This window comes from Gambusia affinis, linkage group LG17, assembly GCF_019740435.1.
Source record: "Gambusia affinis linkage group LG17, SWU_Gaff_1.0, whole genome shotgun sequence".
In the NCBI taxonomy this organism is placed as follows: domain Eukaryota; kingdom Metazoa; phylum Chordata; class Actinopteri; order Cyprinodontiformes; family Poeciliidae; genus Gambusia; species Gambusia affinis.
The window spans coordinates 3,828,590-3,856,106 of NC_057884.1; the positions used below are offsets into that span (position 1 = coordinate 3,828,590).

The 27,517-nt window shown below is 41.1% G+C and overlaps 1 protein-coding gene across 1 annotated transcript in view; it reads right to left on the reverse strand.

Moving 5' to 3' along the window:
- Window positions 1–27,517, reverse strand: part of zswim6 (zinc finger, SWIM-type containing 6) — a 47,591-nt gene that overhangs the window by 11,296 nt on the left and 8,778 nt on the right. The window contains exons 2-9 of the mRNA XM_044096718.1: window positions 8,229–8,585; window positions 7,039–7,187; window positions 6,218–6,368; window positions 4,576–4,755; window positions 3,206–3,382; window positions 2,697–2,843; window positions 2,333–2,473; window positions 289–549 (exon numbers count right to left, since the gene is read on the reverse strand). Of these exons, the coding sequence (XP_043952653.1) occupies window positions 289–549; window positions 2,333–2,473; window positions 2,697–2,843; window positions 3,206–3,382; window positions 4,576–4,755; window positions 6,218–6,368; window positions 7,039–7,187; window positions 8,229–8,585 (1,563 nt within the window). The remainder of the gene's footprint in view (window positions 1–288; window positions 550–2,332; window positions 2,474–2,696; window positions 2,844–3,205; window positions 3,383–4,575; window positions 4,756–6,217; window positions 6,369–7,038; window positions 7,188–8,228; window positions 8,586–27,517) is intronic.

A 27,517-nucleotide genomic window follows, 5' to 3' on the forward strand; every position in this document is an offset into this window, starting at 1 on the left:
TCCAGCAAAAATCTCTGGATAAACAACGTTGTACTTATTCTAAAAGCTTGGTTATAAAGAGACGAATACCTTGTGTTGTACTTAACATTTTCCATTGTCAGAAAATCAGGTGGGTAATAATCGTACCCCGATTTCAAATAAAGTCTCTATATATACATAAGTCCAACCTGCGTCATTCTTGAATTGCAGATGTTTGGCCACACGAAATGAAAAATGTAAAAAATTGAGAGGTGTTTAAAGATAAATGAAACCCGGCTGTAGTGGCGACGCTGCGGCTGCCTCACTCACCCTCCAGCAGAAGCGCGGCCTGCTTCCGGAGGATCTTCACCAGCGCCTCGTCCAGGTCTATTTCCTGGAGCTTGGCCAGTAGCTGCTCTTCGTTGCGACACACCTTCTCCTGGGCGTAGAGGCCGTCCGGCATCGCCCTCTGCTGGCCCAGACCCATCAGCGCCGTCTCCACAGCCAGCGCCGCGAACGTCTCGCCTTCCTCCAGGAGAGGCAGCGGCGTGTAAGCAGTGTTCTCCGGCCTCCTGCAGGGACCCAGGGAGCCTAGTGGGGAGGGAGGAAAAATAAACGTCCCCTCTGGGTTGTGAACCGAGCTGCGTATTGATAAATCTATTGATTCCTTTTCTCCCTGCGCTGTGCGCCTCCTCCTGGGAGCAGTGATCATGCGTTTCAGAGCTTTAATGATGTCTAGGCAGACCTCACCGTTAGTCCCAGGAGAACCCACGCTCCCTGAAGAAAACACACTCTCTCACACACACTTACACCGATAAAAACAACGGCTTTAATTGAAAACCTTCACAGCTACGTCGGCACTGAGAGGCCGAAACTATTCGGAGGCAAATGACTCTTCGTTGCGTTGCAGGTTTTATTTCAAACTGATTGCATGTTTCTATTTTTAACCATCTACTCAATGATTCATTACAAAAAATAAGAAAAAAAAAAATCTGCATAATGTAGTCAACAAAGTGCTTGAAAAATCAAATTGCCTCAGTAGCTTGTGATGAATTGTTTCTGACTTTTCAAAAAAAAAAAAAAAAAAAAACTTGTAGGAAATGACTTTTATGATGGCGTATTAGGGTCACTGCAAGTAGAAAAGAAAAAAAAGTTTGAGTAAATTTCTGGCAAAGAAAAAAAAAAGTTTTAAATTGGGTAATTAATCTAAAAAATTTTCCAAATAAAAAACTCGGAAATTTCTGAGTTTCTTTTTTTTTTTTTTTTTTTTGCAGAAATTTAAAAAGAAATATTTCTCCCACTCAACTTTCCATGACAATTTTTGGGTAAAGCCCTCTGAAGACCCAGATTTAATTATCAATAACCTTTAGTGGGTCTTAGGATGTCCAGTCAGCACATGATTATATCGTTCATTAAGTAAAGTTTCATTTTAATCGGTCTTTTACGCCGAGCTTTATGGGAATCAAAAATTTGGTTGTAAGCCACAATCATAAGAATCCACAAAAATAAATGAACATTTTCTGTTCTGAAGTACATTGGTAGGAGCTTTAATGTAAGAAAGTGAAATGAGCGAGGAAATAATACTCATTTTGTAAATGAGATCCTGGATCTCGATGGGACAACCTGTAGAAATGAAAGTTAAATAGATAAAATAAACTAACATTCTTCAGTGGAAAAGCTAAAGAACAATCTCTAAGGTTGAAGACCTCAGATGGTCAATCTGAAAGTCTGTCCAAATGACCTGAATTCAAGTGTTGAAACCCTGTAGAGTCTTGATCAACTTGGAAAATATAAAAGCCCTCTCTGAAATGGAGAGGTAGAGATTTTTCTCCTAACACAACATCTTAAAGCTCAGTTCCGACGAGTGGAAACAAACTCTAAACTGCCTAATAATTCCAGGGTGTCTTGAGTGCAGGGGGCGCTTTGTGAATTAATTGTACTTTATAGCAGGGAGAAAGCGGAGGGCTGTTGTGACGTCCTGTCTGACTGTGGCATGTTGAAATTCCTCTGTCTGCATAATTAATGTGTTTTAATTGGAGTGTTTTTCCTGCCGCATCTCTTATTCATGAGGCGGTATTGGAGGATGACTGCAGGCCAATCAGCACGTGTGTGTCATCTCTGCTGATTACGACCTGAGGCCATGCAGGTCTGACGGGAACGACGCAATCGCTGCAGCGGGATGATGCGTTTGAGGACAAAAAAAACAAAAACACCTCACCCTAGCGCAAAAAACATCTTTTGTAGAAGAACGTGAGTGTTTGGTTTTTTTTCACAATTGCCACGTTTCCACTGAGCAAATTTGTTTTCGGAATTTCAATTTGCGTTATTCTGTGCTTCATCGAATCGCAGCTGCTGTTAATCCGTGAGCATCTACCTGGGAAATTGGCAGTGGTTCCATCGTCGCTCCCCCGTCCTGTCTCCATAAGGGTGGCAAACAAAGTCCCTATGGGGTCCAAAGGGTGGCCCACCCAGCCCTCCAGGTTGGTGATGGATGTTACGCCCCTGTGGAGCAGCTCTGAGGGACCGAGAACACGGACAGCTGAGTTAGTACCATGGAAAACCAGGTATCAGATCAGGATTAGGTATAAACTGTGTACCGAACAAGTAGGCAACTTTTACCTTGTTAATTTGTCACCTAAGATACAAAATCTACAGAACGAAACCTGCAGAGGTTTGAGTTTCTGCGAAAAGCGTCGCCTCAAACAAAACTCCACTTTAGCAAAGAAAGACCGACCGACCTTTTCTGTGACCGCGGAAAAGCTCCAGCTGCTTCTGCTGCCGCCGCCGCAGCGTGTTGACGATGGCGATGGCCAGCCGCAGCGCCTCTTTGGGGTAACCGTGTGACCGCAGGGCGTCCACTCGGGCGCACGCCGTGGGAACGTGTTCTGATTCAAAAAAAAAAAAAAAAGCAGCAAGAGGAGACGTTTTTACTTTGAAAAAAAAGAATAAAAAAAACACCAGTAATTTTGTCTAGTTTCTAGAGCAAATGTCTTCATATGCTTGATGTTAGACAAAAGTAGCTTTTCAGCAAAAATATAGGAGCTTGTTTTAGGTAAATGATTCCTTAATATTGATGAAAAGTCCTAGTTCCATTGGCAGATTATTTCACTCATAACAAGACATTTCTCCCATGTTGTCAGTGAAATAATCTGCCAGTGGAACTTGTGTTTTTCCATCCATATTAAGGAATTATTGACCGAGCATACTTTTCATTTCATGGAGCATTTCAGTCCTCCAGCTCTCTCACCGTGCCACAGGGGCCACCCTCTGGAGTCGAAGAGGGAGCCGTTGAGGTTGTCGTGGTAACAGTAGTTGTTGTAGTGGTCCTCAGTGATGATGTGCTGCAGGTGGGGGTCCTGCCAGTGCAGGTCGCAGGCCTCGATGGCGCGGGTGAAGACGGTCCGGTGAGGGCGCGTCAGAGCGTCTGCGGAACGGGGAGTTGGAACAGTTCGTCAAACCCGAAGGACTTCAGTCACAACTCGACCATGTGGCGACAGGAAGTTAGCACTTTTTTCATATCACAAGTAAAACAGGAAGTGTCAAGACCACAACTGGCACAAATAATGGTGCTAATTTGCTGAAACAAGGATAAATGAAGGGCCAGAAGAAGCTAAACAGATATAGGAAATCGGTTATGTTTTGAAGCGACTGGTTCAAGAACAAAACACTAATAAAAAATAAATAAATCCAGCAGTTTCAATAATGTTGCTTAGTGTATAAAATATAGAATAATCAATAATTAAAAATATTAAATATTCATCACACTGAAACAATCCAAACTAGTCATGTTAAGGTAAATGACCTTCCTGCTTAAATATGCAAAGAAAGCTATGTTTTCTAGCTTTTATCAAATAGGAATAATTTTGATGATTCCATCAGACCCAAGAAAAGAAAAATTTGATCTGATTTAACTTCAGACAGTGAGGAAAAAAAACTGTCTTTTTGTTAGGCGTACGAAAATATCCAGTCTCAAATGTAAATAACTTTTTCTAAACCTTAGATTGCACTTCGTTTTCAAAACTGTGCCATTTGAATTTCAAGCACTTTCCAAACCTTGAAAACAGCTAAATGAAATGCAAGTATTTTCAAGGATTTTAAGCAGCTGTACGAACCCCGTTACGAAATAAGCAATAAAAGCACGCATGATTCGTGCTGATATCGTATCGGGTTAATATCGGTATCGTATTGGAAGTAAAAAGGAGACGCACTAATAGGAACACAACAGCAAAATGTTAGAATGACCCAGAGCTGCAGAGACTGTCTGGATAAAAACACCAGCAGCAATAGAAATCCCTCTTTCCTTCTTACAAACATTATTTTGCTACCTGGGAAAAAGGGAATTTCTCTGATGTAGTGAAAGCGAGTGAAATAGGAAAAAACTGCAGGACCTCCACTGTGTTATTAGGCTCATTCCTTTTGCCACGCTGAAAGGGTAATAAGGCTCACAGGCACTGAGACTGAAGCATGGAGACTTGATTAAAAGAGAGGTGGAGGAAAGGGGAGGGCTCAATGGCGTTACTACGGCAGCAGAGTGAAGGGAGCGGAGTGATAAGGTGATGGGCAGAGAGAGAGAGAGAGCGTGGAGATAAAACAGAGGAAAGGCCGCGCTCCTCTCACCTGGATTGCCGGGAGGCCCCTGGGGCAGAGCGTTGGTCAGATTGATCAGCTCGCTGCCATGGTTACCGTCCTCCAAGGGACACACGTCCACGCCGTTCCACCTGCGGAGCTGCCGGAGCCACGCAGACTTCTGCTCAGGCTTACAGTGCGGGTTCAGGACGATGCACATCCACAGGGCGCCTGCACACACACACACACACCCACGACCTGAGATCACACACTCTGCTCCAAGATGCAGACCGCTGAAGGAGAGTCGGACAAACACAACAACGTATCGGAGGAAGCCCGAATGAAAAGCAAAGATTGTGATGTATAAAAGCACAAGGAGGGCGTGCTGCGGTGGCGTAGGGGATAGCGCGACCCACATTTGGAGGCCTTGAGTTCTCGACACGGCCTTTGCGGGTTTGATTCCCGGACCCGGCGACATTTGCCGCATGTCTTCCCCCCTCTCTCTCCGCCTTTTCTGTCAGCCTACTGTCATATTACTGTCATATAAGGGACACTAGAGCCCACAAAAAGACCCCCTGGAGGGGAAAAATAAATAAAATAATAAATAAAAGCAAAAGGAATTGTTATTATTGTGTCGATGTCACAGTGATGTTGCTTCTTAAGTTAATATAATGCAGATATGAGATGGAAAAAAGACGCCGTACAAGTGCTAATGTAGTTAAAAAATAAATATTTTTTAAATATACTAAATTTCTGCCAAAACTCTCAAAATCTTCTAGAAAAATAATCGTGGACATAAATAGATTTGCGAGAAAAAAATGAGAACTTTTGACATTAGTCTCAGAAATTTTCTAAAAAGAACTTCAACATTTCAGAAGTAGAACATTTCTGAAAACAAAGTTGTGATGATACGAGAATAAAGTCGTAAAGACTCCAGAATAAAATCGTATGACAATAAAGTCATAATTTATAGCCAGAATATAGTTGTAATACCAGGAGATTGAAGAGGTAATTTTAGAAGAGCTGCTACCAGAAAAACAAATAAAAATTAAAATAAGCAATATTTTATTATTCTCGTAATGTCGTACAACTATTTCTGTCTCATTACAACTTCATTATGGAATCCTTGAGGTTTTACTGTCATAATATTACGACCTTATTCTCGTAATTAAAATAAAACCTTTTCTTAGCCGGGCCCCAGTACTCCGTTGTATCTCTGCTGCAAGTTTGTGTCAGTTTCAGACGAACACGTATAAGACCTTCCACTAAAGAGAAATGCTTTTGTGGGAATAAAATGGTTCATGTGAAGCCAAATCAGCTGGTGTTCAGAGTTAAAGTGAGCCCAGCTTAAAACCCCATCAAATAAGGAAAGCATGAGTCTGATCTCATCTCATTAATGCCTCGTGGTTTTACTGCAGAGGATCGCTGCGCTAAGGCCTGAAGGCGTACAGGAATACCTCACACCACTTTATGTCTACATACCCCACAAAGCATCTTGTTACAAATGGATGCTACGACAGAAAGTTTTTTCGATTATGCAGTAAAATAAATTAACAAGCTCCATGGAACGCACCAAAATGCGCATTGATTGGTCTTATCGAATCGATTAGTGACGCAGAACAAGCTGTAACGTTTCACAGCAGCTGCCAATCTGGCTTCAATGTCTGGGCGCGGCTGCATTTCATCATCGTACCTAGTTCGTCCCACAGCTGCCTGTACTTGTCAGTCATGGTGGTCCCCTGTTGCCTCCACAGTGCCAGTCGGGGGTCGCCCATGAACTGCTCTGTGATCAGCGTCAACATGCGAGCGCCGTTGGAGTCCCTCATCCTCAGCATCTCTCTCACCTGGAGGGCACAGGAGAGTTCAGGTTACATGTAGACATGTAGTGTCCTTTTTTTTTTTTTTCCTATTGGCGAAAAATCTAATTTTACAAAAAAAACCCAGTAAGATATGGAAACAGGAGTGTAAATAGAGGAAGAATCTGCATGGCTTAAGTTAATGAATCACCAATATGAAAGAAAAATAGAAACCGGATGAGTATGGATGTTTTAGTAAGGAGTGGTTGGGCCAGAAAGTTTGTAAAATATATCACACATGATAACAATCTTACTTAAAATAGAATACAACAGACATCATTCATAAAACATTCGCCAGTTAACACACATGAGAATGATATTTGGTTGCACTGATTCTCCATCAGGCTACTGAAAATAAAAATAGCTTAAGTAAAAACTTATAAAAAGACCTAAAATAAGTACCGACAAATAGAAATACTGGAAGGGAAAGAAAAGCATTAAAACGTTTTTAAAAAAGGTTAGAAAACAAAACTTTAATCATTGATTAAATTTGACAGAAACAGGATATTGTCTTTTGCATCACAACGCACATCACGAGTTATAGAAGAAGCAAAGACACCGACACACATCCTTGTGGTATCCCAGCTCTCTGTAGCTCCATTACAAAAAAGAAAAGCACACAGAGAGCAGAGCCCTAATGTGGCTGAAAGGTTGGTACCTTGCTGAACAGCAGGTTGAGCTGCTTTCCCGAGCCGTGGTACCCGCCCTGGGAGAGGAAAAGCTTGACCTGTTCCTGGACCTGTTCCTCATCCAAATGCCAACAGTTCTCGTCGTCCACACTCGCCCCCGCCGTCGGATCTGGAGCTCCTGCAATGAGTGAAGAGAAAAGAAAAAAAAAAATCTATCATCTATCTATCCATCTATCTAGCAACGTAGCTATCTATCTAGCCATCTCTGTAGCCGTCAAACTAAGTAAGCTAGATTGATAGCTTGCTATCTATCTATCACATGACTTCAGAATCCCTCCAGGTATCTTAAGCAGGTGGAGTATCTCTAGCTTTCTCCTCACTTGACCAGGCTGGACATGTAGTGGATTTTTATATCTGGACAAGTGAAAAGCCGAAGAGCGGAATCTGCCCAGCTGGGTTTGTTTTGGTTTTGTTTTTTGTTTTTTTTAGGGAAATGTGAAATACCGACTTAAGAGTACAGATTATATACAGACATTTTTCATTTAAACCGCTTTTTTTTGTGTGTGCTCCGGTCAAACAGAATGCATTAAAGTGTGCTCGGTCAGCTTCAACCCTGATCAATAGCATTAACCCTGCGACTGCAGCCAACCCAGAAGAGCAACTTTTGGAAGACTTAACAAGTGTCTCTTGGGAGAACCGAACGCTATAAAACGGTTCGACCACAGAGAGAGTGAAAGTAGTTAGGCAAAAATATGAAGTGAGAAACTGAAACCTTAAGTGTCCGAGACAATCAGGAAGCTGCAAGCTTACAAACAGCCTCATGTTTTCAGTCTATAAAAATTGATTCAAGCGGCTAAATAGTTATTACTTTGGCGAGAAGCTTGCGAATGAGCTGCACTATGATTTTACTTTATAGCTTATTATAAAAACGGAGACAAAAACTCAGACATAAATTATTTGTTTAGAAAATTCCAGTTTCATTTCAGGTTCAGGCCATTATCCCAACTTCTGTGGTAAGCAGATAAGAAGCTGATCTGCATGTTCTGTCGAGAAAACCAAAAGCAGGGGTTCTCACAACGTCACCAGCTGGGCCTCGACTGGTACGAAACAGTGCAAACATGAAAACAAATACCTATGTCTGCTTGAGGGCGTGTTTGCACGCATGTTAATAATTCAGCCTGTTTTTGGCCCCGAGGCCCCAAACGGGCCCTCCACTCACCATGCACCTGGTTGATCTCGGAGTTCTGCGACAGTATTTCGTCGGCCAGCTTCTGTGCCGTCGGCAGCACGTCCGTGTGATGCACTGTGATCAGGTACTGGACGAACTTCTGCAGCTGGTCCCTGTTCATTTGGAACAACGTCTCCGAGATGGGCAGGCGCAGCTTGACCTGCTCTGGCTTCCGTACCCGGTAGAGCGAGAGCGCCACCACATGGGCGCAGTAGAAGATGTCCTTGTTGCCGCAGCTGCACGTCACCGACGTGATCTTGCAGCGGTCGAAGCTGACGCTGACGTTGCACAGCAGCTCCGGCTCGGAGGACGTGGCCGGTTCCCGGACCGTCCCGCTGAGGTGGAAACCTGCACAGAAACATGTTCGCCGTCAATCAGCGGGAATGAAATAAAGTTTTTAACTTTCAGCTATTGTTATTATGGAGTTAACTGGAACTTAAAAATGTTGATCATTCATGTTGTACTTTTTTGGGTTTACCCAACTTTTCCGAGCTCAAAGGAACACAGGAAATGCTAAACATAGACCAGAGCAGGTGTGTTTCCATTGACCATAAAATTGCACAAATTGGGATTACGAAAATAAATTTGCGTAATGGAAACACCCCGATTACAAAAAAATTGGATGTTACTACTGGCGAAAAAGACAAAGAAAGCGACAAAGTGTTAAGAGGATGATGACGACGCATGTTTTTAATGACCTTATAGTGATTTTAATTGCCTTTCTAATTTTATGGTAAAACTGCTATTGTGAAATTGTGTGGGTTTTTTTTTTTACATTAGCAGAAAATCAACAAAGTTTTGCACACATTTGTAATGAAAACACAGCTGGTGCCAGCTGGAAATATTCCAATCATTTAGCACCCGAAGGTGAGTTAACTCTTCATCGGCACAGACAAAGGGTCTGCATAGCATGAGATGGGTTGTTGCTACATAATTTTAGCGCTAACGTTAATATATGTATAAGGCATCTCAGAGATTTGGAGCTTGTGAAGAAATACATTTGTGAAACTGCCCCAAAACTCTGCTGCAACCCGACTTAGTCTGGGGCCAAACTGTGTAAACTGCATAGGAATAGTGGACCAATATTTACTTCCTCCTCAGCAGAAGTATCATAAAAAATGTATTTACTGAGAAATTCGAAGAGCCAATAAGATTTAGACTCGCACTGAATATTGCTAATATGATATTTCATTCATTATTCAATGATCATACCCTCACTTCACCGGTCCCCTGTCTGTCACTCGTTCAGAGACGCGCCGGCCAGGTGAAAGGGTGCCACAGAAACACATACACTCTCATTTCCTTTTCATTTCCCTTTCACAACACCTCTAATGCTTGCCTTCCCCTAATCGCCTCTTTCCTCTGTCAGCACCGACAGGATCATTTCACCACCGGCACAAAGTCCTGCTATTAAACTGTCAACCTCTGGCCCGCTCAACACAGAACCTATAGAAGTGTTTGTGAAGAACATTCACGTGGAGGAGGGACTAAACCGACTTCTCAAATCCTGTATATTTGGGTTTCAGTCGGGAATGTACCGTAAACCTGACCAGGGCATCAGTTTTCACTTCAACCGAGTAGCAAGCGAAAATTAGATTGAAATATTAAGCTTGGAAAGACACAGCAGATGGACTGGTGTTGGCAAAGAACACCAACACAACAAGCACTTTCATAAGCAAACCCTGAAATAGACAACTTGACAGGGTTCTTGGGTTGACAGATGGTCTCATCGTCCACAACCAGCCTGTCCTGGCTGGTTCTGGCCTTCTGGCATGACCGTCTCAGGTTCACACCATGGCGAAGACCAACAGGTTCGTTCAACAAAACAAGAAGCGTGTGCTTCTCGTTGGGCAGAAGAGTCGTTGGGCTTGCTGCAACGGTCACTTGAAACGCAGGAGCATGATGTGCTTCTCGCTCCCCGCTGTTGTGCGGCCAAACGAGAGGCTGATAAGCTACAAAGCCAAGACTGTGACAGCTGACAGGCGGCTTTATTAGGTGGCCGTCTGAGCCAAAGAAAATGGAAAGCTGCGTCAAAGACTCGACCTTCTGTCAAGTCGGTCTACGGGGGAGGTTTAAATAACACAACTGCTGTTCTCGCAGGCGAGAACCTCTGCTGTGTCTTGAGAATGTGAAACTCAGACAGGCTGGTCTTACAGCAGTACTTTAGTGGGATCTACTGAGAATATTACCCTTCTCTGAGTCTTTACTGATTGATACCTCAGAAATATTGATTGTTGCTTCATTTCTGGGAGTAAGGGACTTCAAATTCAGGATGTCTAACTCATGATAGTAGACATTCGGAGAGGGATTTAGAGCAAGTAGCATACTGGATAATAGCTTGTAAAAAAGCTTCACATCAATCTGACTGTCCTGTTTAGGTTGTAGTGGACCAATTAGTCTCTCATTGACTATAACGGTGTTCCCATCCAATTGTCATTTGAATTTAAAATGTTATAGAAAATAAAAATCTGTGAGTTGATACTCAGATTAATACAAATCTAATAACACTTGTATGCCGTGCATCAGCTTCCATCCACTTTCCAATGTTCTACCCTTTGCATTGGTCTATCTCATCAAATGCCGCTAAATACAGTAAGGTTTGTGGTTATAAATAACAAAATGGAAGAAGTTTAAAGCGACATATGTCTCTTAGCAAGGCTTTCCACAACAGAAAGTCAACAGGTCTAAGAGCAGTATTGGACAGATCAACTAAACACTACTGCTAGCCCGCTCTAAGCCAGGTTAGCAGTGGTGTTTATCTATTCACAAATCTGCAAATCGGGATCAAACATCCAGAAAACTGCAAAAATGCTGAAACGTTGACTCCCACCTGTTTATCGTTTCCATTGATTAGTAGTAACTGGAAGATTGATGTGTATTTGCCTGATGATTTTGACAAACTGTAATGCTTATTGCTTGTCTCATAGTTGCTGACTCTATGGTGTTTTATCGTGTGAGAGGACTTTGAACGGCTGAAGTTTGCTACACATATAAACTTGACTTGCATTTATGATATCATATCTTCCTAATGAGTAAACTGGGTGATTGTTGCAGAATTCTGTAATGGGTATTATTACTACTTATACTAAAACAAACACACTGTACATACATATGAACTCCAGAACCTGACCTGGAACATCAGGTCTAATTTCCACTTTGCTCACAGCTTCTCCTGTGTGTGTGCGTGTGTGTGTGTGACACCCTGCACATAGCTGACACATATCCATCCCAGTATTGTGGAAGAATCGCAGTAAGCAGAGTGGGTGTTTTGTCTGCAGACACGACGCACACCAAAGCCAAACCAAACGAGAGCGGAAGGAGTCGATATCTGAGAGTGAAACCCCGTGTAGAAATAGAGAAAACACTGTTTCACTTCTTACAGCTGCTTTTCCTGCCGAGCATACACACACACACACACGAGTACCGGACCACACTCTACTCAACCGCCGGGTCCACATCCTGTAACGCGGAGACAAACTCAGCGGCGTGGCCCCGCCCCGGTCTTGCCTGGCCCACAGCTGAACCTCTGACGTAACAGAAAGAGAGACACCGACTCGGCAGGAGCGCCGCTGGAAAAAGTAAATAAATTTAAAAAAAAAAAATGGCTATGCCCTCAGCTGAGTGTGAGAGAGCACATGTAGGAGCGTCAGAACTGGCTCCGAGCCAAACCCCTGAGCTCAGCATTTTGTAATGCACTTTCTTTCTCTCCGTCTACGCTTCAAAGCTTGCATAATTCAGCTGTGCGCTCCGCGTTGCGACCGGAGTTAACACCTTCCACCCCGCTGCAGCCCGACACCACACAAACCCGGCGCGGTATGGCATTTGCATGTCACGATAACGCTTTCAGTTGGAGGCATCACGTATACTACTACTAAGTGCTTTATGTTCAAAACTTGCTCTTAAAACAAGTACATTTGATTTCTTAAAAGATAAATAAATAAAAATCACGCTAAATATCACACGTTGAAAAGTCGCTAAATGTCTTAAAAACATTTTTCAGGAAGAAACTGAAAAGGTTAAAACATGAGTTAATCAGTTCGTTAATGAGAACTGATGAACTGTCTTTACTAGCCTCAAGTCTTCAAAATGTCATGTATAAGGGTGTTTTCACACCTGATGGTCCAGTAGATTGGGGACCAAAGTTGCAACATTTACAGTTTCAGCTGGTGCAATTTGTTTTCACACTGCACTGTCATAACAACCAAACCCTTTGAAAAACCTGTTCCCCTCCTCGCCTGTGGTGGCGCTGCATCAAGAAACCCTGAAGAACACAACATGACTTTCTTCACGAAATTTAACAAAAAATGAAGCGTTACCAGATCTTACCAGTTGCAGGACTTTTGTTTTGTCTGTAGCAAAACACAGAGTCATTTTTCCCAGTTATCACAAGACTTCTGCGTTTGTTTTGGTTGCGTTTACCCAGAAGCCCCTGCACTATGATCTGCTTTCCTGCGTGGTCTCCCGTCTGCTTGGTATTCAGATATCCGTTTGAACGGCACTAGACGTTAATCGAACTGGGACCTGGGACTGAAGGCATACTAGAGTTTGCCTTTTTGTTCTGCATCAGAGTTTGATTGCGTGTTCACTCCTTCCCAAACAAACCAGACTACCTGGACCAAAGAACTAGAGTTCTTCTGTCTAGATAGTGTTGAGAATAAATAATTCTGTGTTTTCCTTCTGTCTCTTTTAGCTAGCTGCTAAAGCTAAAGGAAATGACATGTTAGGAAATGCAAATGAAAGGCAGGATTAAAGAATATGACACACTAGGGTGCAGCTTAGACACAGACTAACAAAGGAAGTCACCAACTGTTGCTTGTTGCCCTTTTGTCCTGCTAACTTCTAAAGCTAGCATGAGAAATGGACCAGCTGTATTTTGGTATTAATAAATGTAATTCATGAATTCAACTCCCTGACTCTTCTTCAACTTCCTCCATCAGGAACTGTGCATGGAGAACGGATAAATTCTCCATAATAGATTCAGTGGACCGCTAGCTTTAGGTTTTTCTAGACATATTTCTTGAGAAGGGATCCTCAATCTGAAGCCATCTCTTTGTTTTCTTGACTATGTTGGAGGATGGATGGTTGCCTTACTTTGAGCTCTCTGGAGAGGTTTTTACAAACGGACTCTCAGGCTAAAATGTTCCGTTTTGGCTTCAGAAAATGTTGTTTATTGAAACAGCTTAGATAACCCCACACTAATACAAGCAACTAGTTTCCCCATTTTACCCCTCCCTTCTCGTTCTTCACCCCACTCCCACCATTTCCATTTTCCCAATGGGGGCTAAGGATATCTAATTATGTCTGAGTGGGAACTGGAAAAGACAAAGAAAAGGCACAGCTTCTTGCAACTCGCTGCAGGCCTTCTTGTCAGTTCCTTGTGTGTTTCCATAAGCACCGCTAAAGACTTGGTGTAGCTACCACTAGTATTTTGGGAATTTTATACGGGGATGTTTACAAGAAACTTCAGAAATGACAAATAGAAAAATTGTTTTTGGGGGAGGAATAATAAAAAAAAAGGTATGTTCAAATTATAGTGAGGTTTTAAACTACTATTTTCCAGATTCTTATTTAAACACACCATGCAACAGAAACAGAGTAACACTGCTTGTTTAACATCTCAATTACAGTTATGCCAGAGGTCTCAGAAGCTGGAAGGGCTGGCAGAAGAGACGGCTTCTCCTGAGTGTTTAAGTGTGTGTGTGTGTGTGTGTGTGTTGTGTGTTATTGTTTTGGTGACAATGGGGAAGCTAATCTCTCGCCCGTGGAGACACTCAGGTGTCTCTGGGGCTGGCAGAAGGAGCAGTAAACAACCAATCAATAGTGATGCCTGACTAATCACAATCTGACCGAGGCGCCTGGTTTCAGGTGGATTTAGACAAAAGTGAAAGTATATGAGATATTGGCTGATTGGGCGGGCTCTGACATATTTCTGACCATTGATGAAATCGTTCCACAGCTGGTAGCTGAAAATACAGCTAACTGTGATAATATCATCTGTGTCTTTGAAAGAAATACAGTTGATTATACATGTTTTATTATAATATAGGACAAATACAGCAGGAGAAACTGTGACAAAAGAATGATGCTAAGTGTTTTGGCTTTGTTTTACCAGGTAAAAGCTAGAAGAGATTTTCATGTGTTGATATTTGTGAATAAAAATAGCATTTTGGTATTTATGCAAAAATCTAAAGAGAAAACATTGTCACTTTACTAAAATAATGGCCCAAGTCATTTTGTTGCCAAAATTATTTTGGGACGGTGACAAAATAAAAATCACCTAATTGCCTTTGGTTAAAACTGAAAAGCAAAAAATTATTATTGCTGCGTCTAGAATAATAAAACTTAAAAAAATTATTTATTGCAAAAATCTTGAATAAAATCAGTAGATTCCTTTCCTCAATCCACGTTTATCACAAGTCTAGTTATTTATAATAAGCTGGTTTATGGTTGGGTTCTCTTCTTGTAGCTTGAGAAGTGGCACAGTTGTTATTGTTACGGGAATTAAAAACAACATAACAATAAGAGTGAGGGGGCGCCCTCCATTAGTTTTCACACCACGACTGCCTGACTTATTTGTGAACAGAAATATTTCCAAACAACCAAATTCGCCTGCACAGTAATTGAACTGCGTAGACGCCTGCCAGCTAATTAGCAGCAACAGGTGGGGGAGGGGTAGCTTTGCATTAGTCTATGTTTATTACAGAGAGAGGAAGCTCCAATCACTCTGCACTTTCTTTGACATCTCAGTGGAACACATTTAAATCGAAGGAGGACTGAGATTTTTGCCTTTTTGAATCTTTACATTTTTACAATCTTGTCATATCTTTTTTCTTTACACTGATAACCCTGCCAGTTATTACATTCAACAATATAAAAAACAGGAATTGTAGGCTTTTAACTCAGCAATGTTAAACATGTTGCCACATACGCCTTTGTTTTTTTTGTTTTTTTAGGAAAAAAAGAAAGAAACTCAAGCTAACTGATTTACTTGCTAATTTGCCGTTTGCTGCCAACGTTAGCAAACAGCAATACAGATGGTCTGTAAACCAGCAGCTACTTCTGGAAATGAAAGGCAGTTCTTTGTGCTTTCCTTCTTGTTTCACTCTTCTATAAAATATATCTAAATGTCTCTAATGTATAGTCACTGAGCGATAAATACGGAGGTGTGCAGATTGAGCTCAGGGATTAGCAAACAAACAACCAGCTGTGCTCGGGAGCCCCGGTTAAATAAGGCGATGGGGTTAGTCTGGGGGTTATGACAAAGCTGATGGATGCATGTTGTCGCAAGTTCAAAGGAGGTCACTGAGGATTTGAGTGACCTGGGTCAATCCGTGTCCTTCTTAAGCAGTCACCTACAGCTCAGAGAACGGACATGCTAATCAACGCTTAGCTCAAAGTCTGCCTGGCGGGACTTAAAATGTCGATGTCGCCTTTCACCGACTCAAATGATTTTGGGGGACAGTTATCACTTTCATTTCCTACAAATCCAGCACAGTAGCATCCCTTTGCTTTTGCAACAGAAACACTTAACATCGGAAACTGAGCTCCAGTCTTACACTGTAGCAGGATTCTGCAAAAATCCCCAACAAGAAATCATCCTTATCAAACAGTCATATGAAAAAAAACTACAATATGCATTCTGATGAGGCTCATTAGGAAGATTAAATGTAGCTTTTAAAAATAACCTTTAAGCAGGCATTAAGAATACTTTCCATTAAGTCCACATTTTTGTTTTTAAAGGGGTTTTATTGGGCTGATGAAATATTCTAATCTTCAACATCACATTTTCAGTTTCTGTAAAACACTTTATAAATAACACTGGCCAAACAACAGAGACAGGAAACATTCAAAAAGGCGACTAATGTTGCTTTACAGCAGCAAACTGGAAGACCCTGACTTTGTGCAGCAGATTAGCTGCGAGTCAAGTCTGACGAGGCTTGTGTGGCTATGAGGAAATATGTCTTTGGCATTTCTGAAGAGAACAGAGCCAAGAATGACCATGAATGGATCAGAATGACAAACAACTATGAAAGCCCTCAGAGAGGCAGGATTTGATACAGCTTCCATGTAATTTAACATGAGGTCTAGAATAACCGAATCCACTTCAGTGGCTCTGCTTCTCCTCCAGAGGGGCTGAGTGAATCCACTGGAAGGATTACACGTCCTCTGATGGTATTTAGATGTTTTATTTACAACATGGCCAAGTGTGTACTGGTTTATTGGACACTTTACTGATGAAATCCTGTTCTGATATTGACTCATTTCTTAAAGGGGCAGCATTATGCATTTTCCTGGCACCTAGTGCCATTTTATAGCATAATATAGCACAATCAAGTAAATGTATGTTAACTTCAGTTGTTATAAAAATGCTATATACATATACACACACATATATATATATATATATATATTAGAAGGTGTCCAAACTTTTGGTCTGTACTGTATATAGAACTACTTTCTAATTTAGCACCTTGAAATTGGGCTTCTGTATCTTTAAGAAGCTCCTGCTCTTTCTGAAACTCCACCTTCACCTCTATTAACCCTTAAATAACATTTTTATACCAGCTTTCTACTGAGAATGAGCTCAGTTCTACCAGGTGTTTGCTAATTGCTGCTGGCTAGTCTGAAGGAACTGAGTGGAGGAGGAGCTCCATCCTTGGAGGCGGGGCTAGGTCCAGGCGTTTTGCACAGCTGAATGGTCGCCACGGGAGTTAAAAGGATTTCTCAAACATGCATGAAAGAAACAAAGCAACACTCCAAGTATGTTTTTGATGAGAGAATAACAGCGCAATATGATGTAAAGCTAAAAATAAAAAGAGATGATTTTACATTTGACGTTAGCTCAAAGATAAAAACCAGCTCCTCCATGGAGGCTTGGACGCAAGCTAGCCTGAAGCTCACCGGGGGTTTTAACGTCAGTGCTCATGCGCGCCGGTGAAAAATAGCAGCCGTTGGAGGTTTGAGAAGCAGCTTCTAAAGGGGCAGAAGAGGATTTTCGCCTCGCTGTCTTTTCCTATTTAAAAAGCATTTGTTTGAGTGCTGCCTGTTCCCAGTGTGCTCAGCGGCAGTCATTTGTTTAGCCTCTGAGGACTATCAGCAAGCCAAGCCGGAGCTTCTCCTCTCCAAATGCATTTGTTCCTACTCTGGAGATGCGGTCCGTCTCAGCAGAGTTGCTCACAGAGCTGCAGCCCTGCTTGCTAATGAGCCCTGGAGTCCCATGAAGACACAAAATCAAATAAAAGCTTTTAGCACACACTCTGATCCGAGTGTACTTAACTCTAAATACAGATTTCCATGACACAAGCAATGGATATTGTCTGAATCATGCAGAGTAGCAGTAAAAGTTTTGTGAAACCAAGTTTGGCTACGAAAACAAAACGTTAGCGAGGAGCCGGTCTAAACTCCAGGAGTAGAAACTTCTGGAGGACAAATAGGAAGTAGGGATGCAACGATATTGATATCCGATATTAATACTGCTCTTATGAGCGATAACCTTTAACCTTGAAAAAACAGGACTGCACTGACTTCACTGCTTCAGGTAAACTCCCCACAATGCTTTGCTGCATCACCATCACATGACCAGCCTCCTGCACTCCCACCCCAGAAACTAATGGCACCAAGATGGAAATAAATACCAGTTGTTAATATTGACTCAGTTTTATTTATCCTACCAATAGCAAAGCCCGTCGCACAAAGCCATTAATCAGTTCAACCTGTGATAAATTAAAATAAGCTCAGTGATTTCCATTCTGATGATTAATATTTTTAAAGACCTAATTTGTTTCTAGAGACTTCATGATACACTTCATTTACAGTTTCAATTGTGTGTGTGGTTTTTATTTCCTTTTTATTTAGTTGTGATTTATTTGGGGTATTTAAAACGTCTTCCAGTTTCAGTTTTAAATGTTCTTCATAAAACTGAAATTTATTAGTCTTTGACCTGGCAAACTCAAATTATTATGTCATTATCTTTGTACCAAAACAACAATACTATCATTTATCGCAATAATTTCTGGGACAATTTATTGTGACAAGCCTTCCAATGGCCAGGTTTTAAAAAATTAGAAATCGGCCGATACTGATGTTAGTTAGTTTGCATGAATGAAACATAATACTGCCATAAATCAGCGCCGTGAATGAGTGCGTGAATGGGTGAATGTCTGAATGTTGTGTGGAGCTCTTTGGGGTCGTCTGGACTTGATTAAGGAGTATAGAAATACTGAATGACACATTCTGCATTATTAAATCATGCCTGAACCCTAAGTAACGTGGCTAACATGAGCTGGGAATGGACAAGACTATTACATTATGATAACTTTCAGTAAAAATACACCTGCTTGACTCACTTGCTTTGGAACTCAAGTTATTATTTATTATTACTTGCTTCCGGTTTTTTTCCGTTTAACGTAGATTTCTCTTCCGCCTCATCATACGGATGTTTGTTTTTTATAAACCCCAATGTACCTCGTCATGGTAACTGTCACATACTTTGCCTAGGGCTAGCTTGAATGTTGACTCACTTGCTTTTTAACACGTGTTGAACCACCCAAATAAAAACTTGGGTGGTTCAAGTTTTTATTTGACCTTGTGTCCCGAAATTATTGCCAATTTGTTTGCAGCAGACCACAAATTAAAACTACACAAAGCAGCAATTCAATGTCTAACACAGGAGGAGCTGTTAAGAAGTGCAAATTTTTACTGTGGATACAAATGATATGCAGATGACATTGTATGTTGTACGGTGACACCGTAAAAGTCCATTTTGATCTGGAAGTTTTCTAGGGCTGTAAACCTTGGAAATAAGAAGACGTTAATAAGAGATGCTGATACGGACCATTGAAAAAGTATTCACACCCTTAACCTTTTTTTTGGATATTTTGTCACCAAACTGTAATGTTCTTTTGTTGTGATTTTATGTGATCAACCAAAAAGACGAGATGTTTTTGAATATTTTTTACAAAATAGATATGAATATTTCCATTGACCAGTCACATACTAATCCAACAAGTTTTTATGCACCATGACTCCATTATTAGATGCTCTGATCATCCATAGAGAGACTTAGATGTAGATGAGTAGGTAAAAATAAGTAAATAAATATATACATATATATATATATATATACACACACACTTTGGCATCAATCACCCTGGAAAATGAACAGTTAAAACAAAATCATCAAAACCTCCAAATGTTCTAAATCATTCTATCCCTGAAAATGTTGTATGTAAAAACCTCTGACTGCAACTTCTGAGTTTTCGTCCGGTGTCTAAACATGTCAGTTTTCCAGTTGGATGTTGTTCTAGAAAACACTCCATGCATGTGTTGTCTTGTCGAGTTTCTTCTTCCAAATACACACTTAAGCCACGTCAAGGTGCGGTTTTTTGTTTTGTTTTTTCAACGTCACGCTCTACTTGTGCCTTTACAAATAACTCTTGGTTGCTTAAATGAAACTGTGCATGGAAATGACTTGGATGGGCATGTGTGCGCATCGCCTAGCCTAAAAACGTGCTCGGCTTGTTCTCGTCTGTTTAACTGCCAGTCATATGGCATGCCTGTACGAGAGGGAAGAATGTTCTGCTTTGGCATCACAGCAGGGTGTGTGTGTTTGTGGGTATGCGGAGTGGGTAAGAGGGGTGGTGGGTGAGGGTTCCTTAGTCCCAAAACAGGATGCTGGTTTCTCACCTTATCATGGCAGTACATCATACCCTGAGCCTCAATTCTGTTTGGGCTAAACAGAACAAACAGCTTGCTTCACGTTTCTGACTCGGCTGGAAGATAAACGCAACAGTCTAATGATCAGCGTTTCTCTCGTCTCATGTCGTCTCTCTGCTCCATGTCTGAATACCTGCTAAGCATCTCCTTTGCCACCTGGGGCCCATCTTCCTGTTCAGCAGCCACATGACTCGCAGTTTTCTGTCTGTCCCAACCCAAGACAGAGGCCCTCTGTTTAATCTTTGTCTGTAGGGGGACAGATTTACAGTTTCTTTTTTTTACGTTTAGTCTGCACAAGACGGTAATAATATGCACCACAATCTACGGTCTAGTCAAACTTGATTTCGAAAAGTCGACACAGATTAGATTCTTTAAAGTACGGTTTGTGAATCGTTTGCCATACGTTCCGGACCATGAGTTGCACTTTTTTTTGTATTTTTTGGCTGGTACAACTTATGTAAAATCAACTGTTTTTAAACTTTACATCGTGTTATAACGTTATTCCCTCATCATAAACATACCCGTAGTGTTACCTTGACTATTTGAAGCAAACCCTTCAATCTTTCATGGCAACCATTCAGCTGTGTGAAACACTTGGAGCGGCTAACGTTTGACCCGACCGCTAATGCTTGGCTGCCAGTTCAGCACTATGAAACTTACCAGAAATTGCGTGTGCTGCAAACAAGCGGCCTCCTTTGCAAAGACAGAAGTGCAGAGCTGAACGAGTCGACTGTTAAAGCTAATTCAATATTTGGAAGAGAGGCCAACAAGGACTGAACGGCTCCGTTCACTTCTGCCGCCGTCATTGCTAATTCAGGTGGAATACAATTCTAAAACGGAGCAGAAAATTGACATCATCGTTTTCTCAACTTCTTTTTGTTCGCTGACTGGCATGGATGAAATTCTAGCAGAGGAATCCAAGTGAATGACAGAAATCCCAGATGGAGCAATGAAGAGAGATTAGAATCGGAGTAGCGTATGAAGACAATGCCCAGACTGGGAAAACATGGTAATTTGAATTTTTTAGTTTCCCAAGAAGCATTGTTGAAATCCCATCAGATCTCATCCTCCTGAACCCAGAATTAGATACAGTCTTATCTCAAGAGACGAGTCCATAGTTACATTACTACTTGCATTAAGTTCCCCGCATATTTTAGTTCTGAATCAAAAGATGGCTCATTAGCGGCATCTGCAGAACACTGACATGCTGAAATTGACATTGATAGTAATTGGGTTTGTAATACCCTATTTCATTAAGTGCACTTCTAAACCTACCAGGTACATTCGAATTATGTCACCTAAATAATTTGACATTTCCTGTTTTATTCTGAAATCGGGCGCTTTAATCCCCATAATGGCTCCTCCCACCGCCACTCCCAGGTTCCACTGCTTTTTAAAGCTCAGTAGATGCGTTTTTAAAATCTCCTTCCATCATATGTACAGAGATGACTCACGTCTAACAATAAAAACAGTGACTCAACTTGTAGGCGCATGCCAGGCATACCCAGGTCGTGCATACCGGATGAGCTTACAGGGCTTGTGAGAGCTTGTGTCATCCCTGAAGTGGTGCGCAGAGCTAACTGCGATCAATCAGTCAGCTTAATTCACAGAACGTAATTAGGGTTTCAGGTTTATCGCCGGCTGAGCCGTTTGGCTTTAACACGGAAGAAGCAGAACTCAGAGAAGCTGCGCCGGGTCAAACAGAAAGCGCAGCATTGTTACGGTCACAGCTGAACCGTCAGTACCAAGTCAAACCAGCGGCGTTAAACATTATTTGCACCTGGACTTTTTTTTTTTTTTTGCTGCGTAATGAAATCCTGAGAAACATATTGTCACCTTCCTGAAATCAGAGCCGAAGTAATTTTTTGCCAAAAATAAATCACCACCACTTTCTTTCCAAAAGATCCTTAAGGCAAAAAATTATATTAAAAAAATGACATGCAATTATTTTAGGAAGGTGACAAAAAGCTAAAAGTGAGCTACCCAAAAACGGTCTTTGTTTTTAAATCATTTACCAGAACAAGTTGAAAGATTAGCTCATGACTGGAACATAGAACGTGCCATGTAATTTTGGCGTCATTTGTGTTTTACTCATTTCCATTATGTTGTGGGATCAGTCACCAATATGCCAGATTACTGCGACGCTGATGACATTCAGGTTTTCACAAAATTGTAAACCCCCCCGTTTATCTCAGAAGTTTGGAACATAAAAAAGATACAATGGTCTAATAATTTTAGACATGAAAATGAGAAAACACATCGTCATTTCTCGTTCGAATAGCTTGGTTACCAAGATTGCTGTCATAGTAGCATCACAAAATATTGTGATAAAACGTTAAGCCCACAGAATGTCTTTCTGTCGCTGAACTCCACTACGAAATCATAAGAGTTCAGACGAAAGTTTCAACCTGCGCCAGCAGCAGTTTGCCTGTAGGTCTTGAGTGAACAGCAACACATTCAGAATCAGCTTTAAAATCTCGTCCTACTCGTCTTCATTTTGACATGCCGCACAGTTGAAGCTCCAAGGCACTTGGGAGCGTCTGAGTCAGACACTCACAAAAGCCAGGAAAGAAAGGAAAAAGGCCTGTAGCTACGGTTGGACCAGGAGAACGAGATTATTTGTTTTTTTTATGGCAGATATGAACAAAAGTGCACTGGGTGGGGCATGCAAAAGAGGCAGAATAATAAAGTGAAAGCAGACAGGAAATGCCCGATGGTTACAGATCTCCGTGACGACAGCCGGCAGGTTTAAACGTTGTGTCACGAAGAACCCGTGTGGGGCAACTTTGTGACACAACGCAAACATGCCGGCAACGTCTCTCTCTGTGGGGAGATAAACACTGAAAACAGATGGCAAGGAGCGTTATCTGCTGGAAGAGCAGGTTCCCAGGCAGGAAGGAAGCATGTCGATATGCTCATTTATCTTCTTCACACTTTTAGGTCAAATATATCATCTGAACTAACCTTAGAAAATGGTTTTAAAAATTAAATAGAGAAATATATTAGAGATATTTGTGGAGGCAATGTATATGCTGAGGTAGAAGCTGTAGTTGGTGTAATTCAGGGCTGCTTTTGCCAGACAGTGATATCAGTTTCTGTTAAAACTATCGAAAAGCTCAGGTCTGACTGTCTGCTCGTGGTGAACCCTGGAAGCTTTATTTTACTCCGTGAGTCGATTCCAACTTGCTAGACGTTACAAGAGGACCTCGGGAATCCTAAAAGTGAAAACCAGCAGAATATATTTTAAATGTCTGGGTTGATTCGAAAAATAATTCAAACGTCTGATAGCACAGAGCCAACGTAGACATCAGCAGCGCTTTACAGCGCAACCACAAACTTTTATGCAGTATGCCTTTGAAGTAGTGTAGGATACGTGGTTTACACAGTTGTTTACAAGTTAGACTCTATAAAGTGTGGTGTGCATATCTGTCTTTTTTGCTTTAGTCTTGATACCCCTAAGAAAATCCCTAAAAAACTAAATTTGAGAAAAAGAAGGTCATAAAAGTGATGTTTGCTGCAGGACATGTACAGCAAACACATGGAAGCAACATGTATGCTGAGGTATACACTTCAGTTCCTCATGTGCCTTGGTCAGATGAAATCAAAGTGGATTTTTTTTTTTTTTGGCCAGCATGCAAAACCAAAATAGTAGCAAAAATAATTTTACAAAACAACAAAAAACCCTGAAAATAACTGACAAGGAGAAAAGAGTATCTAGAGTCTTAGCTCTGGTGGAGAAGCTAGCATCCACAGTCTCTCATCTACACTCTGAGTTCATTTAGCATAGCCGTTGCTTCCATATGTAATTCTACTTCCTTCTCATTTCCCTTCAAAGCTCCATCTGGGATTTCTTCCATTGGGCTCAATTTCTCTGGCTGAATTTTCAATTGGGCCAATCAGAAAACAGAACAAGAATTTCTGAACAATGACACCGATTTATTTTATAATTGTAGTCTGCCTGCATCTTTAGCAATGGCAGCCGAGGAAGTGAACGAAGATGTTCAGGCCGTGTTGGCCATGCGTCCAAATATTGAGCAATTAAAGTTGTGCAAGAGGAACATTTAAGACACTTTATTGCTGGCAAAGCTGTCTTGGTCGAGTTTGTTAACAGCAAACACAATTTCTGATAGGCCTTGTGAAGCTGGAGCACTCGCTATGTCACATCCAAATGTTAGCGATTGGCTAAAATTTGATCCAATCATTTGAAACTTCAACAGAGTCCATTCCTCCAGGAAGCAATAGTTTCTCAATAGCCAAAGGTCCAGACCTTCGATACAAAGTGAACCGTAGAACCAGGGATCGGTTTTTACAAGAGAAATGACGCTCCTGGATTGGCTGCTTTTAAATGCCACAGCCAATAATGGCTCGTGAAGTACTGCCTTTCTTTCATCCAGCCAACCGGTGGTTAAACTAAGTATTGGTTGAATAAAAATACAGAATGCGAACCACGTAGCTTTTCACCATTATGCACCACTTTGTCGGTAACATAAAAAAACAAATAAAATGCATTCAATTGTTTTCTAAGGTACTGTTCTAAGATAGGTTACAGTACTGTATGACACTGTACTGTTCCAGATTATGTTCAAATGTTAAATAAACAGAAATTATGATAGAAAGGGGAAAGAAAAACAGGATTGGAGGGATCCAGGTGCAGTGAAACAGAAAAGACGGGCGCATCGCTCTTTATTAGCAAGCTCTGCAGAGAGCTGAGGTAACTGCCTCTGATGGATGGAGCCTTTAAGTTCCCATTATAAGGTAAGCATTACTCATAAGCAGCTTTTGATAAGCACCCAGGTTTGGGAGAGACGAGTCGCCTGTTCTTCAAAGACAAAAGCCCCGCCTTCTCCTTCAGTCTGCATCAGTCGCCACGGGCTCCTCAGCCTCCTTCAGAGGGAACAAAAACATCAAGAGCAAAAAGAGAGAGAGAAAAAAAAGGTACCTTTGGTTGAAACACTCAAAGCACTTCAACTGTTATTAACAAAACTGCTCTGTTTGCAGAGCGGTGGAGGTCCAGAGGGTCCTTTACTAAAGGGGGATGGGTTTGGAGTGGGGGGTGTCCGGGTTCCCTTGAGGCCTGGAAGGAGACAGGCTTTGACTTGCTGCGAAGTTGAGAAAAACTCTCCATACGCTGCCAAGGAGTAGACGCCTCTGCACACTGTGGCAGGCGATGAGGCAGCGGACAAAGTGAAAACCCAGTGACACAAGCTGTTTTAGTAATGACACTTCCAGAAATTGAGCTAAGAAAAGAATTTCAGCTAACTTTAGCTTTCAGATTAGGCTCCTGATAAATATAGGTCAGTAAGAAATTCTCACAGTATCATAGCCTTGAGTCACAACGTTACACAAAAATTTAACGCAACAGTATGTAACTTTTACATAAATGTGTTTTCTTTCATATTTTTTCAAACTGTCACCATGTTGTGACAGAACGGTATGAGATAGACAGAACAACAACAACAAAATCTAGCTCCTCCTCTTCCTCCCAGTACTACTATTGTGGTCTGCAAATATGTAAAGACAACCTATCAGAGGCAGGAGGAGCTTAGCACTCTCAATCATGTACAGCTCACCGTTCCAGAAAAACCATTTATCTGCCATCAAATGCTAACTAGCCTTAGCATTTGTGGCAGGCTATGTTGTTCTGAACCAGCTGCAGCGCAACACAAGCAAGAGAAAGGGGGAGTAATGTGAGGAGGGCGTACACGAGAGTGATTGACAGCGCTAAGACCACTCTCCTGGCTCTGATTGGTTGTTTGACTATTATGTTGCTTTCACATAATGTCTGTTTTTACATTATAATGTCTTGACATAATTTTAATTTTAACAAATATGTTAAAAAACTTTTTTAAATTAAAGTTACATACTGCAGCTTTAAGGCAATTTTTTTTCCAATAAAGTCTAATTACTATTGTTGAAAATAGAAACTCAACAAACTGTCGCCAAAATAAAACACTGCATAATACAGCTACGATAATGTTAAGCATTACCTTCCTGAATCGTTCTGACTTGAGACTTTGAGAATAAAAAAAATCTACGATATTCAGAGTCCATTGTGAAGAGCGCTATTCTTTTTAGCTGCTACGTTCTTTAGTATTACAAGCTGGCATTGGCTACCTTACTCTATGGTGTGGGACTTTCTTCAGCATTGGTACTAAAACAACTTTTACACCCAAACAATGGTATGAAGTGAATGCTAGCAATGATTAAACCATAACTGTTAGGGGAGTAACCTGACTGCACAATGTTAAAATGCCAGAATAATTCTCACCTCATTTTGCTGGTGTGAGCAAGAGATTCGTCTGGTGAAAAACAAAAGAGTTTGAAAATCTGAGATTGGTTTAAGCTTTAAACATTATGTTTGTGTAAGAAAGTAAATAGATCTTGAGTTGCCTTGTTCAGACAGACTTGAGTTGCCTTGTTCAGACAGACCATTAACGACTTCTTTTCGGGGTGGCTAACAACTCTTGAGTTACAAAAACAGCAGAAATGTTTTAGCTACTTTTAAAATAATTACGTTTTGAAACAATGAAGGATGTAAAAATTGAAACAAAAAAACGTTACTGTCAAGACGTGAGCTCTGGAAGCAGTGCGAGAAAACAGTGACTGGCTAACCGTTAGCTGCTAGCAAAGCTAAACTTAGCATCTGCTTCATAGTTTCCTGTTAGAAGGCTAGCAATGTTATTTTTTAATGAGTTGGGCTATTTAAAAGGCTGGTCAAACCTGACTTTGTTCATTCTGGATTGAACAGATGTTTTATTAAATCCACTTGGAGATTTATAAAATCTTTAACCTATTAACAAAAGCTACAAAGAGCTTTAGCCGTGGCTTTTTGGTATTAGGATAAACTTTGAAAGTATCAAACATTACAGATTTTTTAAAGGACAATAAAATCTTTAATCCTTCTACCCAATTTGTTTTTACTAAAATAATGTAAAAATACAAGCATTTATTTATCTTATGAACTCTCATGCATTGTCTTCTCTCGTCAGCTTGTCCCAAGAGGACTGTATAAAACCTTGGAATAAATTGGTTCTTGACATGACAAGCAGATTTCAAAAATATGAGGAGCAATTACAAATCTTATGAGACATTCAAACTGCTAAATGTTCTCTAAAATAATTTAATGTAAGTGAAACTAATCAGTTGACTGGATTTGTTTCCCTTTTTTTGAGGGCTTTTTTTCCCCTCCAAACTTTGCAAAGGTTTCCACTTACCCAAACTTCTCTTTTAGTTTAATTGACTGAGTTTCTGCACGTTAATTTCAGCTACATCTTAACATGACTAAACAACGTCTATTAATCACTTCAGGTTAAAAACATGGACACATCATCACTAGGCAAGAGAGGGAAAAAAAACAAACAAACAAGAAACGTCAAGAGAAACTGACTAGTTTGTTTTCCCCCCTCCAAATGGGAAATATCTGATTTGATTTTTAATGAGGAACAAGGACCGCCATCATGCGGCATTCTGGGCCAGGAGAGAAACTTCAAGAACAAACCAGGATTTATTGAGCTAATCGAGGGAAAGCGATGGAAAATGAGTTCCTCCCCTCCTCCTCCTCTGTC